The 21,330-nt window shown below is 41.0% G+C and overlaps 1 protein-coding gene across 1 annotated transcript in view; it reads left to right on the top strand.

Annotated features, from left to right (window-relative positions):
• The window catches only part of LOC134312444 (tensin-3-like), a 96,510-nt gene that overhangs the window by 42,356 nt on the left and 32,824 nt on the right, over positions 1-21,330 (top strand). The window contains exons 8-13 of the mRNA XM_062994395.1: positions 36-96; positions 1,581-1,656; positions 3,339-3,465; positions 4,918-4,983; positions 7,879-7,980; positions 18,384-19,457. Of these exons, the coding sequence (XP_062850465.1) occupies positions 36-96; positions 1,581-1,656; positions 3,339-3,465; positions 4,918-4,983; positions 7,879-7,980; positions 18,384-19,457 (1,506 nt within the window). The remainder of the gene's footprint in view (positions 1-35; positions 97-1,580; positions 1,657-3,338; positions 3,466-4,917; positions 4,984-7,878; positions 7,981-18,383; positions 19,458-21,330) is intronic.

Below are 21,330 nucleotides of genomic sequence, written 5' to 3' on the forward strand. Positions count from 1 at the left end.
TAGCTAATAAACCCATATTTCTTCATGTTTTGCAGTCTGCCGTCCCTATATAAAGGTGTACCAGGGAATGCAAGCTGTTTATGCTTCCGGAGTTTAGTGAGTTAATCACCATTTTTTTTTTTCTTTACTTCATGGTTTCATTGTTTCCATATGCAATAAACTTTGTCACAGGGTGGTGAGTGCCTCATGACAGAGGCATCAGGTGTAACCGCCACACCTGAGAAATTACCAAACTGCAGGAGAAAAAAGAAAGAAAAATAATCAGAAACTAACGTAATAAATTAAGAAAACCTGAGAAAATTATAAAACCAAACCACAACATAATCCACAGTCCAGAGCGGCTTTATCATGGTCAGGGTCATGGCAGGCTCAGCTCCACTGGAAAACACATGGTGCAAGGTTGCCAATCCAACGTAGAGCTTTGGCCATTCCCCCTTAGACATTGCCAATCATGTCTGTGTTGATGCCTTGCTGGCTGGTTTATAGCAAAGATTCGAACCCTGATCTCAGCAGTGGTGGGTTAGCATTATAGACCAGGCAACCACATTACTGCTGCTGTAGCACTCAATACAGCAGAAACTCCAGGACACACAGAAAACAAAAAGACAGACACAAAAGAACACTTGAATGGAACTCATCCAGCTACTTAGTCCACCAGCTAATACAACCCAAACACTCACCAGAAAACAAAAAAGAAAGTGTTGAAGAACGCTAGCGAGGGAACTAGGAGAGACATGAAAGGCACCCAGAGCTGAGTCTCCAAAACGGTTATAAAGCTTTGCACCTTAGAGTGTAGTGATTACCTTGTGGACTGGTGTCGCTATGGCATCTGTGCATCTTTTGCTATATTGAAAAACCTAAAATTTTTACCCTTTCCCCTTGGTGGCCTACTAGCGGTATGTATAAAGCTGAGGTCAGCGCTCTGTGCAGGCCAGTGGAATTGAACTACATAAAAAACATCAAACCAGTTTTATGGACCAGTGTGTGCGTGACTGAAAAAGCTGAGCTTAATTATTAGGAGGGTGTCCACATACATCCACATTTTAGCCATATTGTGTAACAGGTTTGCAGCTAGCATGACTATCTAAATAGATAACTGCTTTGCAAAACTAGCTCATCATTTTCTGATCATTTCAATAGATAATTGATTAAGCGGAGACACCCCAAATATTTACTGTTTTATTTACTTAGAAAGCCTCTGTTTTAAATTGACAAACTGCACAAACGTTCATATATTTGCATTTATGCAGTTGGCAGATCAAAATATCTTTGAAATGGACTCGTATACAATCTAGTACGTAAAGGGTCTTACAGTATCTAACAGTGTTTGAACCCTCAACCCTATAGTCAGTAGTCCAGGTGCCTTAAATGCAAACACTAATGCTAAACCCCACAATGTAGCCGTGATACAATTTAGTTCTTAAAATCAGGTCTTCACTATAATCCAGCAGATGCTGTGAGTGATTCCTGTGCATAATGTGTAACATTATGCCACTGCATACGTACGTTTACATCATCATTTTTGCTGTTCTGATTGGTGGTGCTGTTTGAATGATGTCTCTCTTTGTGTGTCTCTGCAGTAATATCGGACCCGGTCACAGACACAAAGTGTGCATAGCACTGGAGCCGGCCCAGCTACTGAAAGGAGACATAATGGTATAATAATTAACCCGATTTACTAAAGATTAACATAAGGTACCAAAATCTACTCAGAACATGTGATGTGTTTAACTGATTGTATCTCTATGAGAGTAAGAGTACAAATAAGCATTGCTGTCTCATCAGCTTGCGGTTCTAGCAATGACATGAGATAGAACACCTTTATTTGTCATATATACATACACCGATCAGCCATAACATTAAAACCACCTTCTTGTTTCTACACACACCGTCCATTTTATCAGCTCCACTTACCATATAGAAACACTTTGTAGTTCTACAATTACTGACTGTAGTCTATCTGTTTCTCTACGTACTTTTTTAGCCCACTTTCATACTGTTCTACAATGGTCAGGACCCCCACAGGACCACCACAGAGCAGATATTACTTAGGTGGTGGATGATACTCAGCACTGCAGTGACAATGACATGGTGGTGGTGTGTTAGTGTGTGTTGTGCTGGTATGAGTGAATCAGACACAGCAGCGCTGCAGAACTTTTTAAATACCGTGTCCACTCACTGTCCACTCTATTAGACACTCCTACCTAGTTGGTCCACCTTGTAGATGTAAAGTCAGAGACGATCGCTCATCTATTGCTGCTGTTTGAGTTTTTCATCTTCTAGACCTTCATCAGTGGTCACAGGACGCTGCCCATGGGGCGCAGTTGGCTGGATATTTTTGGTTGGTGGACTATTCTCAGTCCAGCAATGACAGTGAGGTGTTTAGAAACTCCATCAGCGCTGCTGTGTCTGATCCACTCATACCAGCACAACACACACTAACACACCACCATGGTAAGTGGAGTCGATGAAATGGACAGTGAGTGTAGAAACAAGGAGGTGGTTTTAATGATATGGCTGATCTGTGTATACACCAGTGCACTACAATGAAATTCTTTTTCTGTTTTCTCAGCTCAATTGGAAGCTGGGGTCGGAGCACAGGGTTGGCTGTTGTATGGCCACCCTGGAGCTGAGAGGGTTAAGGGCAGTTCTCAAGGGCCCAATAATAGCTGCATAGCAAAGCCAGGCTTTGATATTTGTAGTAACCAGTTTGATCGAGGTTGTGATGGTCTGTGCGAACACAAAATGCTTCTCATGTGAATGCGCCCTAATTTACTCAACCCTCCACCCACACTCACCTAAAGCAGTTAATTCATCTACTGAGATGAAGCTAATTATTCACCCACCTTCCTCTAAATTTCTGCCGGATGAAACATATACATAAATCAATTTAGATGATCAGTTTGATAGGGTAGGATGTTGTAATGTAATTTACCTTCTCATTTCCTGTTAATGATTCATATTTAATCACAAAATTACCAAGAAAAAAACAACCATGAATTTGAAGCATGTCAACAATCAAGGTATCATTACATCATCATGAGCTAGAAATCTTATAGGCATCTTATAGGTCAACTGAAGACTGTTGATCACATTGCCAAAGAGAAAGTAGAGGCAGGATCTTCTTTCTTGAGTGACAGTTATGGTGTAAAGCTTGTTTGACTGTGGACAAATAACATTGACAAACTTTTTCTCAATAACAGTGACAAAATACATAACAATAAACTATTTAATGTGATTTAAAATACAGGTGTAGAGTTAAAGTTGCTGCTCCAGAATCACATTCATGGTCCAAGAGACTCAATATTAAAATGCTTTACACTTCCTGTTGTGTGCAGGTCAAATGCTTCCATAAAAGTAGCCCATCACAGCGAGACCTTGTCTTCAGACTGCAGTTCCACACGGGTGCTGTGCAGGGATACAGCCTCATGTTTGAGAAGGAGGACATGGAGCAGACCAACAAAGGTCCACACACACACACACACACCAGAAAGTTTTGTCTTGATGATAGTGAGGTTTTTATGAAATACTAAACATGACCAAGGTATTCTGGATTCTTCTGAGGGAGAACATAATTGCTAATTATTTCATTTTTTAAGTAGATGATTTTTGTGTCTCATTTACTTGAATTTTGCTTCAATACACCCAAATAATCAAAGCCGTGTTTAGAGCTTAATGTCTGAAGTGACATCAGTAGATAGCACAGAAGTCATATTAATCTATTCGGAACAAAGTTAAAAACGTTTGCACTTTTGAGTACAGTTTTTGGGTGATTTAAGGTGTTTGTCTTTAGACAATATTAAACCTTTTGCATATACAGTAAATATCTGCCAAATTGCAGAAATTAATGAACATATGTAATAGGATTACCATGCCATGTCCACGTAAATGTAACGCTGGGCTAGACTGGACAAGAGGGGGGCGGGCACACGCAGGGATGTTCAACAAAAATATATTTAATAGTAACAAAAGACAGGACAAGGGAGCACAAAACCAGACACACACAACCTAAGCTAACTACTAAACTAAGCACACAAGAACCAAGCTAAATGATAAACTAAATGCCAATCTAAACATAAACAAAGCTAAACATAAAATAAACATAAACAAGACTGAACTAGACTTTTAGCAATGAACAAACAAGAACATGGGCTAACTGCACCAAACTGAACAGGACACCGCAAACCAAACCGTCATGAGAGAGAGTCAAATCAAAATAGTCTCCAGTGACTGGTCCCCAGCTGCCTTCTTAAATGCCCTCAGCTCAGACGAGGTACAGCTGTGTCTAATTAGCAGGAGACCAATCACAAAAGGGGCGTGGCAGGTGCACATAGAACACAGAGGTGCACATGGCAGATGCACATAGAACACAGAGAGCACATAGAGTGCACATGGGAGACCACAGAGGGGCTGAATCCGTGACAGTGAAATGCATGTTTCTAATTGGTTAGTGATTTTTTTTACCTTACAACGTGACAGGCGGCTTTATGGCTCGGTGGGTAGCACTGTTGCCTCACAGTGAGAAGGTCTAGGGTTTGATTCCCAAGTGGAGCGGTCCTGGTGTTTTCTGTGTGGAGTTCGCATGTTCTCCCCATGTCTACATGGGTTTCCTGCCCAAGTCCAGGAAACACTGAGATCCGCTGAGATTCAGACTCTGGACATGTTGCCAATCAATTGCAGGACTTTGATCCACCCAACATACCCACCCAGCCAATAATGTCTCTGTAGATGAGCATCCAGCATATACCACTGCTGAGATTCGACCCTGAACGGGCTTTAAGTTGTTAGCACACCTTAATTTAGTATGAATACACTTCTAGTTACACTTTCTTGCCCCAAACCATAAGAACAGCATCTGTTTAAAACTACAGTGATCCATTTGTTTGCTGTGCTGAAATTCTGCTGTTTGGTTTTCAGATCCCAGATTTCCGGATTACGGCAAAGTGGAGCTGGTGTTCTCCGAAGGTCCAGAGAGAAGCCAAGGTATTATTAAATTTTTCTCCTGTCTTTTCTTATGATTGCTTTGATTTAGTGTCCTTCACCGACATAGCTTTCACACTCAAATACATACCACTCCATCCAGCTGGGCACTGTTACCGAGCACTGTGGCATGGCCTGCTGAGCTCTATTGCTGCCCTGTCAGCACACACTTCACACATTTCCCCTTCAAGGGGTTCCCAGCAGGAGGGGGGATGACAGTGTGTGTTTATGCAGGACAGATTCCACATCCTCATCCTAGCAGCCAGCAGGGCATGAAGAGAGTGTGGATGTGTGAGAACAGAATGAGCTAAACAGCAGAGCAGTAGTCCATTCAGAATTTGCTTTGTCATTCAGCGGTTTCTGAATTAAATGCCTTTTCTTATCTTATGACGTCTTTATTTTCCCTGTTCCTTAACTGGGGGGGGAACCAGGGCACCAGTCCGTTGCAGGGCAGACACACATACACACACACATTCACCTATAGGGTATTTCAGTGTCTCCAATTAACCTGACTGCATGTTTTTGGACTGCGGGAGGAAACCGGAGCTCCCGGAGGAAACCCACGCAGACACGGGGAGAACATGCAAACTCCGCACAGAAAGGACCCAGACCGCCCCACCTGGGGATCGAACCCAGGACCTTTTTGATGTGAGGCGATGGGTAGAAGACCATGCGTAGGTGGATTAAACATTATGGGTGGGTTGAGAAATTAAATACAGCCCCAAATCCAAAAAGGAACAGTGTGAGTAGAAAGCATTGATTTGCAAATCCTTTTTAAACTTCATTGAAAAGGGAAGGCCCTTTCCTGTTCCAGAATGACTATACCCCTGTGCACAAAGCAGCATCTATAAAGACATGAAGAAAGGTCAGTTTAATGAAACTCTAGTGTCCTGTACAGAGCCCTGAACAGCTTTGAAATGAACTGGAATATCAACTGGCCAACATCAGGGCCTAGCCACACAAATGCTCTTTTGACCGAATATGCACAGATTGTGAGAAGCCACCTCAGAAGAGTGGCAGCTGTTATAGCTGTAAAGATCAGATAGAGGTCACTTTATTTTAATAGTATTTGATTTCCAACAAGCCTATGGTCCGATGTCCAAGTAGTTTTGGCCATTTGGAAAGAGTTAACAGGGCATATGTATTTCTGTCTCTGCCTTTTCTTTTAAGATGAGTTGTAGCCTAGAGGTTAAAATACTGAACTAGTAATCGAAAGGTTGCTGGTTCAGCCCCACTACTGCTAGGTTGTCCCTTAACCTTTGCTTGGACAAAATATACTGTCACAGTACTGTAAGTCACTTTGGATAAAGCGTCTGCTAATTGCTGAAAATGTAAATGTTTTAAAAACATTAATTGGAACGACACAATATGTGTTTTTTTGTTGTTGCTTGATATAACAGTTTGGCTGTTCTAGGGTCTTTGTTGTTTTTGCACTTCAAAATTTGCCACATGCTTTTAATAGGAGGCAGGTCTGGACTACAGACAGGTCGCTCTAGCACCTGCACTGTCTCACTATTAAGTCACACTGTTGTAACATGTAAAATATGGTTGGTATTGTTTTAATAAAACGAGCAGGGATGTCCCTGAAAACGACATTGTTACCCATACCATTAACTCTAATGATGTAACTCCTTTGGCCTGGAGAACAACACAAAATGTCCAAAAACAATTTAAAGTTAAACTTGTCAAAAACTGTACATGTTGTACCCTGAGCCTAGAGATGTCTGCATCATTTCTGGTGATATTAATAACTGGCGTCCACTTAGTGTAGTAAAGCAGCATTTCCCAACCCTTTTTGCACCACGGACCTGTTTCATATAAGATATAATTTCACGGACCGACAGGGACGGGAGGATTAAATAATATTGCTCACAAACGATGTAAAATGAGCTTTTTTTTGCTGCAACGAGACGCTGCTCCCACTTAGGGGTTACAATAAGACAATAACACCCAAAATAGAAACAGTGAAAACTGCCTTTCTAGCGATCTCTAATTATTCATTCTTTCTGTGCGATCCGATAATAAATAGCCCATGGGCCCGGTGGTTGGGGACCACTGTAGTAGAGTCTTAACTTGTATTAGTAGATGCAGTGACAAATTGTGTTTACTGAGAATGGTTTTTCGAAGAAGTCCAGATCCCATGTGACTATTCACTATGTACTATTACTTGAACTAGAGTAAGGTAGTGTTTACTATGGAAGCTCTTCTGTAAGTCGCTCTGAATAAGAGCGTCTGCTATATGCCAAAAATGTAAAATGTATTCTCTATAGAAGCATCTCGGTTCTAATGCATTGCTGCCTGAGAGACTGGAGGTCGATATTGGTTTTCGTCCTCACCCTTTCCTTTCTGTTCTTATATTGTCCATGTTTTTTATGTGCTGCAGGAAACCAGTTAGGAATCACAAAGTATTTACAAAATGAATATCTCTTCTTTATGGTTTAAAATGATTTGTGTTTTGTTTAACATTTTACTTGTCCAACTTTTTGGAATTGCATTGATCTGTGAAATGGAAAGAAAACAATAAGATGTCTTTACCAGTAAATAGGCTGAATTTAAAAAAATCTGAATATTACTTTAGGTATAATGGCTTTAAGTATATCTGATCCTATTCAAGCATTGCAAATTAAAAGAATAGCAATTTAATTATTAAATACAATAACAAATACATAATTCCATATTTGGTTTTATTTGTTTAGGGTTTTAACCTCAAGTAGGTACTATTTAAAAACTGCATGTCATGGTGACTCAGCAAGTAGTGTGGCTAACGCACAACAGCTGGGTCCTGTCAACCTCAATCCCTAATGTACTGCCAGTTACTGTATTTGAGGTGAAGTCCTGTGTTGTGTACTTTATATTTACCTGTTAAGTCATTGTAAAGGAATCTGTGTGTTTTTTTAGGAGCTGAACACTGGCAGAACGGTGCAGATGTTTCTATAGATTATAGCTCTACAGACTCCCTCACCAGATGGGACTCATACCAGGACATCTGCAATGGGGAAGGTAACATGATCAAACTTCGAAGGTGTAAGAGAAAGCATCTGGCTGTTTAAATGCCTTGAAATTGCTTTTTAATTTGCATTGCATTATAAAGCCGAAGCGTATAACCAAGCTGCTTGATAGCTCCCAGCTGTAGGAATGCTAGTCTCTAACTACTTACTGTACATATGGATGAACTTTCCCACGCTTGGCTTTTTTTCTTTGCAAGTGCAAGCAACTGTTTGGCATGGCAAGAAGGCATTTCTTGATTAACTTAATACAAATGAGTTATGTTTGCTAACCTAACTTTGCATTTTCTTTGCAGTTCAAGTGTTTACATTTACAGCATTTTGAATATGCTGAAGTAAAAAGTGACTCGTGCATACTCAGAATGGACTTACTCAGAATACCATTTAACTCCTGTCTGGGTTAAAAAATACAAGTTCAGACATTTGATTAATTAAGTCTGGTGTTAATACTTATTTAACCACTTGCTGAAGACGGTAACGTACACCCAGATGTTTGTACAGCCTGGGAAAGTTCATTCCAGCACTTGTAAATGATGTGATGCTTGTATTTCTTGATTTTAAGTGATAATGAGTCTGGTTTTGCCATACTTGTGTCTTAGAAGGATATCAGGTGCTGAAAAAGCAGTTGTTATTTAAATATTTATTCAATATGGGCTTCTATAGGTAGCTAGTTTTGAAATGCAGCAGTGTTATGTGGATGTAGTTGAGTCTACTCAAAACCTGGCATGCAACAGTGTTCATAATTACTTTTAAAGGTTTATACAGTTAAGGTTTTTAGGAGTGATGTTAGTAACAACCTAGTTATGAAAAAGGAATGGAACTGTGATAATGAATCTAACGCTGATGACTTTAACACACACAGACACTCGTTTCTGTTCCAACTCATTGGATGATACCAATGGAAAAGTAGCTCATATGAGTCTATGGCTAAATATTTTCCACTAAGCTGTCTGACAGTAAAAATGTTCCCAAGATGCACTTCAGATCAAGACAATGGCCAAAACCTGCAAGGAGATGTAAGGTGGATAAGTCACACAGAACTGTGCTTTTTTTATTAGACAGATGCATCCAACTGAGAGTTTGAGAGAGTTCAAGAGAGGCTTTATTGTCATTTCAGTTATATACAAGTACATATTGAAACAAAACAACGTTCCTCCAGGATCAGGGTGCAACGCAGGGTGCAAATCATTACAATAAACACAGTGCAGATAAAAAAAAACAATACAGTAAATACGAGGACCTGCAATGAATACAAGAGACATTTCTAATTAGAAATATTTACATTGAATTCTTAGGCTGTAGCTGGTGATAGCTTCCATTCATAAGCATACATTTGTTTATTCAAATGAAAAAAGACAGAAACCATGGATTCATAAAGGAAAGGAATGTATGCTTACACTTGAAGTCAAAAGTTTACATACACCTGCAAGGAACTTGTATGTTATAGTAGTTAGGGGATTTCAAATATATATGAATCTTATTATGTCTGACTTTATAAAAACTACTGTACTAATAATTGGAAAACACTCCTTTAATAGGTTCATTTTGTGGATTTTTTTTATATGACAAAATTATATACAAGGGATCTTCAAGAAGTTTCCGGTGAGGGTGGGAGGAGTAGTAATTGATCGTGTCCGAGAGACTGAGAGACACTTATAGTCCGGATTTAGCTCCATCTGATTTCCACCTTTTTGGACGCTCAAAGAAGCTTTAAGGGGAAGAAGATTTTTATGTGATGATGATGTGAAAGCAGCAATGCATCAGTGGCTACGGGCTCAACCAAAAGCATTTGTGCTGATGACTTTAAAAAGTTGGTACGACGCTGGGAAAAATGCACTGGAAGGAGACAATGTAGAGAAGTGATGTAGCGCCCCGGTGGTGCAGCAGGATATTCCACTAGCACACCAGCGCAGAGATTCTGAACTCATCGGTTTGAAACTCGGCATTGCCACCGGTCGGTTGGCCTCCATCTAGCGGGTATAATTCGCAGTGCCTAAAGCAGACATGGTTCTGCTAGGGCGGGATGACCAGACTATGTGGGTGGGGTGACCAGAATATGCGGATGAGGTCTTCATACTGTGTAAGGACCCTGATTAGCAGAGGCACCTGTGCAGAGTGCATGGGTAAAAAAAGGTTCTGCAAAGGGCTGCGCGCGGGTCAGAGGACGCGTGAGCAGCAATATACCCACCTCAACTGCATTCAGGGATCCTCCAGCAGCGGAAGACAAATTGACTACACTTAATAAAATAGAAAAAAAAGAAAAGTGATGTAATTTGTTTTTAAAATTCTTAATAAATAAATTATAAAAAGGGCAGAAACTTTTTGAAGAAACCTCGTATATTTTTCAGTTTCTCATTAGTTTTTCATTAGCGTATATGGCTGACAAGATGATGAACTTATCAGTGTCAAAAAAGGGCTAGTTTGACTACACCAATACAAAAAACATGGAACAGTGGTCTGTTTCCCAAGGTCAAGAAGAGTGAGGGCGATTGTAGCCTAGTGGTTAAGGTGCCAGGTTGTGACTGCTGGGCCCATAAGCAAGGCCCTTAGTTCTAAATTGCTTAGACAATGTACTGCAACAGTGCTCTAAGTCGCCTTTGGATAAAAGTGGCTGCTAAATGTCGAAAATATAAATGTAAATGTTTACAGTCAAACAAGTTTTACATTGCCATTAGCTTATGCCTAGTTCACACTATACACATTTTTGCCCAGATTTTCGCTCGCCGACTGGTCAGCGCTAGATTTGCCGGCTCTGGAGCAACTCGGGGTTCGCTCGGCAATCAAAACTCGGCTCTCGATCACTATGTGTGAACTACTCAAGAACTCGATCTGAGCCGCTCTGAAATATATCTAGCATGTCAAATATCTGGATCTGAGTTGCCCAACTGGCAATGAGTGCTATGTCGAGCAGCAAATGAGAACGCAAGATACGGTGTGAGGGGAAACAGGAGAGGAGTTGTAAAAAGGTGGGACAGAGGCATAATATAGTTTATATCAGAATACATCGGTACACACACAAGTTTTACAGTATTTCTGACCTTATCGTTCTCTACAAAACATAACACCCACGTTGCATTGCAAAAAATATTTATTAACCTCCAACTTACTGTAGAACAATCCATGCTGTTCATGTAGCCAAATCCACTCAGATTCATTTATTTTTCCTACTTGCTTTTATACTGCACATCAGCGCACAAACTTTGATCGCTCGCTACTTGTTGACGTGCATTTTTGGACGTGGTATCATTAAACCCCTCGTCACTTCCTGCGTGACAAAATTTTGTTTGGGAGACCAGAGAAGCTCGCCTGCGATTCCAGTTGGTGATAGATGGTGTAGTGTTAAACCCCTTATCGCCGATCAGTCGTGTAGTGTGAAAGCCACACCGAAGGACTCCCGATTACAAGAGATCCAGTTGTGTAGTGTGAACTGTACAGTGACCTGATGACTTGGAAAGTCTGTAATGTGAACTTGGCATTACAGGTTGAAAACAAAACAGGAAAAAGCATCTCAAACCTCGAATGGAGTTTGTTGCTGATCACACAGACAAAAGGAAAATCAGGAGAAGATTATAATTTTGTCTAGGAATTATGTTCTCCAATTATTCCGTCTATACAGACATTTTTTTTTGCTGAAATCATAAAGACTGCCATGACATATATAATCCTAACAAGTGTTCACAAACTTTTGGCTTTTCACAAACTTGAGGTTGTCTTGACATGTTTTCTTGTTTTTGTACCTATCTCTCTCTCTCTCTCTCTCACACACACACACACACACACACACACTATCTTTGTCCTACTTTATTTTTCTATCTCGCTCATTCCATCTTTCAGCCTGTGCATGCTTGTATTGTACCAAACAACCAGACTCAAAAACCAGACATGCCCCCACCCACACAGTCTCCTCACCGCTGCGGTAACACACCAGAATATTTGTTCTCCTGCAGTGGCCACTACGGCAAACCTCACCAGTCTGCCACGGAATTCACAGGCTTCTGAAAATAGACAAATATATATGGAGCCGCTTCCAAAAGGCAGGCCATGGGTGTCACTCTGCCCACCAAGTTCAGTCGTGACTTTACCTCGGGTGGTGCTTTGAATTATGAGCAATGCTAAAAGTGAAACTCGTTTCAGCGTGATTTTAAAGCAGGGTGGCTTCTCAATAAAACAGGGCTTTCATAAAGAGCTAAATCAAAGCCAGATTAAAGCAGTTGGGAGAGGCTCTTTAAAGAAGCAGTTCGGAAAGGCTCTTCAAAGAAGCAGTTGGGAAGGGATTTTTAAAGAAGGTCCACTTCTGTGGCATTTTTAGCTCTTTTTTCACACGTAAACACAACGTTTGAGAATGCCGATTCAAAGCTGGGAAGAAATTCAACATCTCTTTACCATCGGCTAGCTATGTCATTCCTTCATTTTTCTCTCTTCTCTCTTTTTATTTTTTTTTCATGTCTTGTCATTTTAAATTACTTACGCCAACTTTACATTTGCATCTGTGGAGATTCAATTCTTCAATTAAGTACATTTTGTAATAAGCTCTTTTGGTGATTTAGGGACCAATTAGTAGTAGTGACAGTAGCAGAAGTAGCAGTAGTGATGGTAGTAGTAGTATTAGTGGTAGTAGTAGTAGTGAAGGTAGTAGCTGTAGTGATGGTAGTAGTAGTGATAGTGGTAGTAGTGGTAGTAGTAGTATTATTATCATTAGTAGTGATGGTAGCAGTAGTAGTAGTAGTAATCGTAGTAGTAGTATTAGTAGTGATGGTAGCAGTAGTAGTAGTAATAGTAATCGTAGTAGTATTAGTAGTGATGGTAGCAGCAGTAGTAGTAGAGCTAGTGATGGTAGTAGTAGTATTAATAGTAGTGAAGGTAGTAGTAGTAAAATTAGTAGTAGTAGTGATGGTAGCAGTAGTATTAGTAGGGGGGGTAGTGATGGTAGCAGTAGTATTAGTAGTGATGGTAGTAGTAGTGATGGTAGTAGTAGTAGTGGTAGTAATAGTAGTAGAGGTAGTGATGGTAGTAGTAGTAGTATTTATAGTTATGATAGTAGTAGTAGTAGTGATGGTAGTAGTAGTAGTAGTAGTGATGGTAGTAGTAGTAGTAGTAGAAGTAGTGACGATAGTAGTAGTAGTGATGGTAGTAGTAGTAGTAGTGAGGATAGTTGTCGTAGTAATAGTAGTAGCAGTGGAAGTAATAGTGATGGTGGTAGTAGTAGTAGTATTAGTAGTAGTTGTAGTGAGGTAGTGGTAGTAGTATTAGTAGTAGTTGTAGTGATGGGGGTAGTAGTATTAGTAGTAGAAACAGTAAAAATAATAGTAGTAGTAGTAGCATTAATGGCAGTAACAGCTTTAGCAGCTTTACCAGCATAAGTAGTAAATGTAATAATGGTAGTGATGTTAGTAGTAGTAGTAGTAATGGTAATCACAGCAGCAGAAGTAGTAGTATTAATACTAGTGATGTTAATAGTAGTAGTAATAACCATAGTTATACATTAGCAGAAGTAGTAGCAGTAATGGTCTTAGTAGTATTATTTAAACAGTAAATCTAAAGTATCCGGATGAATGCTTACATAGTGGATCATACCTGCCTAAAAACACATGCCCATATTCATCAGTAGTAAAATGGCTGAGACAGTTTGTGTAAAGGCAGTAATTTTGGGTGCATGCACATCTGTTTCTGTAACAGCAGTGTGTGTGTTGACAGCAGCAGGCGTGTAATTTTGTAACACTGGAGAACATGGCTTGAGTTTCATATAAAAGCGGCTTAACTAGAAGGCATGGCTCTTCTAATTAAAAAGCTCTGTTCACTCAGCGTGGTGTTTAGTTTCTCAAAGGAATGCTGTCTGTATCTCCTGATAAAGAGATGAATTCAGTTATCTCTCCTCCTCGACTGTCTGCGATTTTATCTGCATAGCAAATTTGAATCATAAATAGACTTGTTTTTAGTTATTCTGTTCAATACGGCACTGTAGAAGTACTGTGTGTTTTGAAGTAAATTACTGGTAATGCTGTAAGGAAAGTATTGTGATGCAACAGTAATTTGCTGTGGCGAGATATTACATCATATTACTAACTTATGAGAACAGCATTTCATGTCAGTAAATGACAGAGTACTGCAGCTTTTTACAAGAATTGTGGTTCAAAATAAATATAACCAACAGTTGTCATTTTTATAATTACAGTATCGACATGACAACTCAATGCAGTACTAAAATACCTTAATAATAATGTTTTCGTTTTTATATTACTGTAATTTGACTTTCCTTTTGGGATTAATAAAGTGATCCATCCATCCATTCATTCATCCATTCATCTAACCATCCATCCATTCATCCATCCATTCATTCATTCATTCATTTATTCATTCATTCATTCATCCAACCCTTCATTCATTCATCCATCCATCCAACCAACCATCCATCCATTCATCCAACCATCCATCCATTCACCTAACCATCCATCCATCCATCTAACCATGCATTCATCCATCCATTCATTCATTTATTCATTCATTCATTCATCCAACCCTTCATTCATTCATTTATTCATTCATTCATTTATCCAACCCTTCATTCATTCATCCATCCATCCAACCAATCATCCATCCATTTATCCAACCATCCATCCATCCATTCATCCAACCCTTCATTCATTCATCCAACCCTTCATTCATTCATCCAACCCTTCATTCATTCATCCATCCATCCAACCATCCATCCATTCATCCATCCATTCATCTAACCATCCATCCATCCATTCATTCATCCAACCCTTCATTCATTCATCCAACCCTTCATTCATTCATCCAACCCTTCATTCATTCATCCATTCATCTAACCATCCATCCATTCATTCATCCAACCTTTCATTCATTCATCCGTCCATCTAACCATCCATCCATCTAACCAACCATCCATCCATTCATCCATCCATCCATTCATCTAACCATCCATGCATCCATCCATCTAACCATCCATTCATCTAACCAACCATCCATCCATCCAACCATCCATTCATCCATCCATCCATCCAACCATCCATTCATCCATCCATCCATCTAACCATCCATCCATCTAACCATCCATCCATTCATCCATCCATCCATCTAACCATCCATCCATCCATCCATCTAACCATCCTTCCAACCATCCAACCATCCATCCATTCATCCATCCATCCATCCATTCATTTATTCAGTCATTCATCCAACCCTTCATCCATTCATCCATCCATCCATCCATTCATTTATTCAGTCATTCATCCAACCCTTCATTCATTTATCCATCCATCCATCTAACCATCTATCCATCCATCCATCTATCTATGACAGCTAAGCATGACTAGCCCACTACTACTGGGTCCAGGGTTCAAATCCTTAGAGTCGAGTCAGAAGTCTATTCAGACAAGATTGGCTCCACCTAAGAAAAAGTGAGGATTGGTCACTGCTTTGTCATGGCATTTCAGCAAGTAATTCTGGGAGTACACTGCAACCCTGACCAGGATAACATGGTGATAAATTCATTTAAGCAGCTAAGCACTGTTAACTTTGCAGTAATGCTTAGTGTATGTGTGATGTATGAGGTGCAGCAGTGTTGTTGGGTTTTCCTGGCCACTTCATTAGGAACACAGACCCTGTAGGTGTATAGTGTGAAATTCTCCCTCTAGTCTTTTATCTGTGGTCACTTTCTGATCACAGGATGCTGCTGGGTGTTTAGAAATCCCAATAACACTGCTACACCTGACACACTAATAGCAGTACAATACACGCTACTGTGACATTATCATGTTAGCATGTCATTGCCGTGCTAAGGCCGGCCCACCACCATTTCTACATCGTTCCCTTGGACCAATATGGAATTGATTTGCTTGCGATTGCTGTACAGCTAAATTAGCCTCAAAGTATTTATTAGCATTTTAAATTTGGCATCTATTCAAACTGACTTACATTGAGCTGTTAATCAGAGGAGTTCCAATTCCTGCAAGACACTCAATCTGACCAGGAAGGATTGCAGGCTAGCACGTGCCTACTCCAAAAATGTGTTTCCTAGAGCAGGGTCGCAAGACAAAAAATGGGTCGCAGAGAAAAATAATTTCAATTAAATAAACTAATTTTAACAGGCACATAAACACAAAGTGAACTTGTCCATGTACGCCCCCATGTGGAGGCTTTATCATTAATTTGGTATATTTGTTTTGTTTACATTTACATTTCCCACATTTAGCAGACGCTTTCATCGAAAGCAACTTACAGTACTGTGGCAATATATTGTCTAAGCAATTGAGGGCCTTGCTTAGGGGCCCAACAGTGGCAACCTGGCCGTGGTGGGGCGACCTTTCCATTACTAGTCCGGTAACTTCATCACTAGGCTGCAACTGTCTGTGTGTTGCTCGAAAAAAAAAGTTTAAAAAACCCGGTCCTAAGGAGCCTTAATATGTAAGGTAGATCATGCTATGCTTTGTGTATTCCTCTGCCTATTGTACTGGCACCAGTAGGAGTCACTGTTGTAGCGGCAAGGAGGAAATTTTACATACATGCTTACCTCAGACATGCCTCAGACTCGAACCTGGGTCTCTGCAGTGGTGTGATGGCTGTGCACCTTAACTCTCAATTTTTTATAAGAAGCCCAGCTCCATTCATCTCTCTCTCTCTCTCTCTCTCTCCTCTCTCTCTCTCTCTCTCTCTCTCTCTCTCTTTCTTTCCACTCGCATATTTTTCCAAACTTTTCTTTTAAGCCCAACCTCTTTGTTTACATTTCTCGTTCCATATTTGGAATCCTCACCATGCCCTCTGTCCTTGTGTCGAGTGCAAACACAAGAACACACACACACACACCTTCCTGGTTACAACACGTGAAGCAGCTCAGCACAGATCATAAGCTGCAGAACCACTGAGTGAGCTGCTCTGTAGTGTAGCAATAACTTACAGCACTTCACATTTAGTCTTGTATTAACATTTTACATGGGAAGTGAAGGAAGAGCTTTGTGAATCCCATGCTGGGCTGAAGGAAGGAGGAGGTAAGAAACATGGATTGTTCCCCCTCAGAGGGGTGGTGAAACTGAGGAATGTGGGAGGGGGTAGAGGAAAAGAAAAATAAAAGGTAGGAAAGGGGAGAAGGTAGAGAGACGTCGAAATGCTTCATGAGTTCTTTAGTATTTTTTCTTCTTTGAGGTAGAGGAAGAATCATGCCTTTTGAGATTGGATTGAGACTCTGAGGACTGGACGTACCTGGATTTGTGCATGTATGTATGTATGTATGCGTAGGTGATTGGGTGAATGATTGTGTGAACGAGCAGACGTGTGAGGTGTGAATGGGCAGTCTTGCCTGATATCTGGAGCTCTAAGCTCAGGTTCTTCATTCGGCCGGTGAGAGTTGGCAGTTAACACACACAGGCTCTCAGCAATGTTTCTCTCACACAGGCTATATGGCTGGGCCAGCAAGGGTAACGTATATGCAGTTTTTTTAACTTGTAATAGCACGCTTGTAGGCAGTGGATATGAGTCAACATTTTTATGAGTTCCTGTCTTTTTACCTCGTTGAATTTGTGTGCCTGAAAGGCTTAAATTTCAGGAAACTGGGCTGTAGATCACATGATTTTGTGAAACGCTTAGGTTAAATGTGGGAGAGTTTTGGATTTTTGATTAACTACCTACTCGGTGCAGCATGTGTGCAGAGTCATCTGAGTTGAAGTGGATTTATTTTAATGCTTTACAGACTGTAAAACATGGTACATGTTATATATTACGTATGTGAGTTTAATTTGCTTTAACAAAGTTATATTTGTGTATAAAATCTTAAAGGGGGGGGGGGGGGCGGAAGGTATGTTTGTCAAAACTCTGTTATGTACAGCATAGGTTTTTATTTTAATTAGGGTACCATTAAAATGCACTATTAAATTAAATGAATAGAAATGTATTCAGTTGTGTATTACAGGTATTTTTAAAGGGTAAAATGTGCAGATATTATTGAGAATTTATTAGTTTAAACTGCAATTGGAATTTTTTGTGGTACTATTATGGAACTTCTTGTTGACTCCTGTTGGGCAAATCAACCAGCCAGCCGGTGTCCTAACATAGCGTCCAGTAGATCATGCTGCTGGTTTGTTTGGGTCCTGGGATCTCTTTTTGTTAAGGTCTTTATATTTAGAAAGAACAAAACCTTCAGAAATGTGTATTTAAACATTAATGTAACTCACTTAGCAACTGTAAGCACTGTGAACATTGCCTTCTAGTAACCTTAGGTGTTGTTGGTGCCATATTTCAACAGCCACCTGTGGTACCATACATAAAACGTCATGTCTGGGGTTTACCAATGTAGCCTTTTTTCTCTGCAAATGGAAAATTGTTGTTTGTCTATAAATATGTTATTTAGCTGATCTTTTGAAGAGCTACATTTCTTCTCTCCCTCAGCTCCACCCTTGCAGCCCCAGATCGCAACTCTGGACAAATTCTCCCCTAAACAAAGCCAGGGCAGCACTGTCATCCACAGCCGATCCATCCGCACCACGTCGGTCACCTCCAGCCCAGAGCACAGCGACCACGCTCTGTCAGCCAGCAGCGACTCCGGACTCTCAAGTGCCTCCCTTTGGAACGAGCGCTGCCCCACGACAGGCAGCAGATCCACAGGTCCTAGCGAACAGGAGAAAGCCGATTTAAACCGTCTGCTGAACGGCATCGGGCTCGATGAGCCGCCTACAGTCGACAGCATGGAGTCAACCGCAACTTCTCAGGGAGTCCACCAACACCCCGTACAGGTGCACATTAACGGAAACTCCCGGCCTAAAGAGCGTGAGACCGACATCCTGGATGATGAAGTCTTGATGTCGGGCCACGACCTGCGCAGCGTGGACAGTATAGGCACTCTGTCATCATCATACCATAAGAGCAGCCAAAACTCACTGCTCTCTGACGGCTTCTGCAGCCCTGGAGTTGCCGAGGATGCCTCACATCATGGCCCAGTGGCCGTGGAGGAGTACGAACGAGCGTACGCTGAGGCACGCAGAAATTGCTTTGCCAGGAGAACGGTTTCCAATCCTGTCACGACCACGGCTAACACGGCGTCCAGAGTGCAGCAGTTCCAACAGGGCAGCTACTCCACCCAGACCTGGGTCCGGCAGCAGCAAATGGTAGCAGCTCCGCATTACTCCTACCTGCCTGAGGAAAGCGGAGTAGAGGAGAGATTCCAAGGAAACAAGCAAGAGGTTTTGCCTAAAGTGACTGTCAGCGATCAAATCCACTCCACGTTAAACGTAAAGGCATCTCAGAACCAAGAGAGTGAGAAAAGTCACGACGAGGAATTTAACTCGCTCACAGTTGACATCGATAACTCCATCGACCAGCTTAACCAGCTAATCCTGGACCTGGACCCTACGTTTGTGCCGATTCCAACACGGACCAACTCGGTTAAGAAAAATGGAGGGCTGGCAACTAGCAACAATGGCATGACACTCCGATTCAGTGAGAACAGCAGGAGTCAGCAATCAGGTAAGATGGTGAAAAGCATCTTTGGGGCAACATATTATATTGCATCTGATTTTTGTTTTCTGAGTTAGATTAACTGATTAGAGAATCAATAGTTTGAACATTTTAACACAAAGGTCAAAATTCAATGTGACAACCTCTGCTTAATTGTCCTGTGTACATTCTGGTGATGGGTTTGGTGATAGTGCCTACAGGAAAATATAACCATGGTAAGCATAGTGTGCTATCTGAGCTATCTATAGTTTCACTAACGATTTATCAAGTACAATTTGCACAATTTGTGAAGCCACTTCAGAGTTGAAACTTCAAACGAACTGGCAAGTTTACTGTAGAGACTTTATAGTGGTACAGTTATCAGGTAAAAATCAAGTATATTTTTATTTTTTAAAAATCTGATACGAAAATACTAAACAGAGTAATTTGAATAATTATTATTGTGTTAAATATCTGAATAAACTGCTAATTTTAGGACACAATTTCTATTTATTTGCTGAATTTACATTTTGAAGAATACCTAACATTCTAGCCATTGGGAGGTGCACTTGTCAGTGTCCTTTCAGTGCTGGTCTCAAGCCCAGACACAAATAGGAGGGTTGCGTAAGGAATGGCATTCAGAGTAAATCAGGTTTGCAGACCATAATGATAGAATAGAATGCCTTTATTTGTCATATATACGATATATAACGATTTCTTTCTTCGCATATCCCAGCTTGTTTTGGATGCTGGGGTCAGAGTGCAGGGTCAGCCATTGTACACCACCCCTGTAGCTGAGAGGGTTAAGGGCCTTGGGATTGGCAGAGCTGGGATTTAAACTCTCAACCTTTCAGTTGATAGCCCAGCCCTACCCACTAGGCTACCACTGTCCCGAATAATGATCCCATGGCAGAGCTGGGATTCAAACTCACAACCTTTCAGTTGATAGCCCAGCCCTACCCACTAGGCTACCACTGTCCCGAATAATGATCCACTGTAGTGACCCCTGTATATATATACAGTGTATCACAAAAGTGAGTACACCCCTCACATTTCTGCAAATATTTCATTATATCTTTTCATGGGACAACACTATAGACATGAAACTTGGATATAACTTAGAGTAGTCAGTGTACAGCTTGTATAGCAGTGTAGATTTACTGTCTTCTGAAAATAACTCAACACACAGCCATTAATGTCTAAATAGCTGGCAACATAAGTGAGTACACCCCACAGTGAACATGTCCAAATTGTGCCCAAATGTGTCGTTGTCCCTCCCTGGTGTCATGTGTCAAGGTCCCAGGTGTGAATGGGGAGCAGGGCTGTTAAATTTGGTGTTTTGGGTACAATTCTCTCATACTGGCCACTGGATATTCAACATGGCACCTCATGGCAAAGAACTCTCTGAGGATGTGAGAAATATAATTGTTGCTCTCCACAAAGATGGCCTGGGCTATAAGAAGATTGCTAACACCCTGAAACTGAGCTACAGCATGGTGGCCAAGGTCATACAGCGATTTTCCAGGACAGGTTCCACTCGGAACAGGCTTCGCCAGGGTCGACCAAAGAAGTTGAGTCCACGTGTTCGGCGTCATATCCAGAGGTTGGCTTTAAAAAATAGACACATGAGTGCTGCCAGCATTGCTGCAGAGGTTGAAGACGTGGGAGGTCAGCCTGTCAGTGCTCAGACCATACGCCGCACACTGCATCAACTCGGTCTGCATGGTCGTCATCCCAGAAGGAAGCTGACGCACAAGAAAGCCCGCAAACAGTTTGCTGAAGACAAGCAGTCCAAGAACATGGATTACTGGAATGCCCTGTGGTCTGACGAGACCAAGATAAACTTGTTTGGCTCAGATGGTGTCCAGCATGTGTGGCGGTGCCCTGGTGAGAAGTACCAAGA

Source organism: Trichomycterus rosablanca, chromosome 4 (genome assembly GCF_030014385.1).
Source record: "Trichomycterus rosablanca isolate fTriRos1 chromosome 4, fTriRos1.hap1, whole genome shotgun sequence".
Taxonomy (NCBI): domain Eukaryota; kingdom Metazoa; phylum Chordata; class Actinopteri; order Siluriformes; family Trichomycteridae; genus Trichomycterus; species Trichomycterus rosablanca.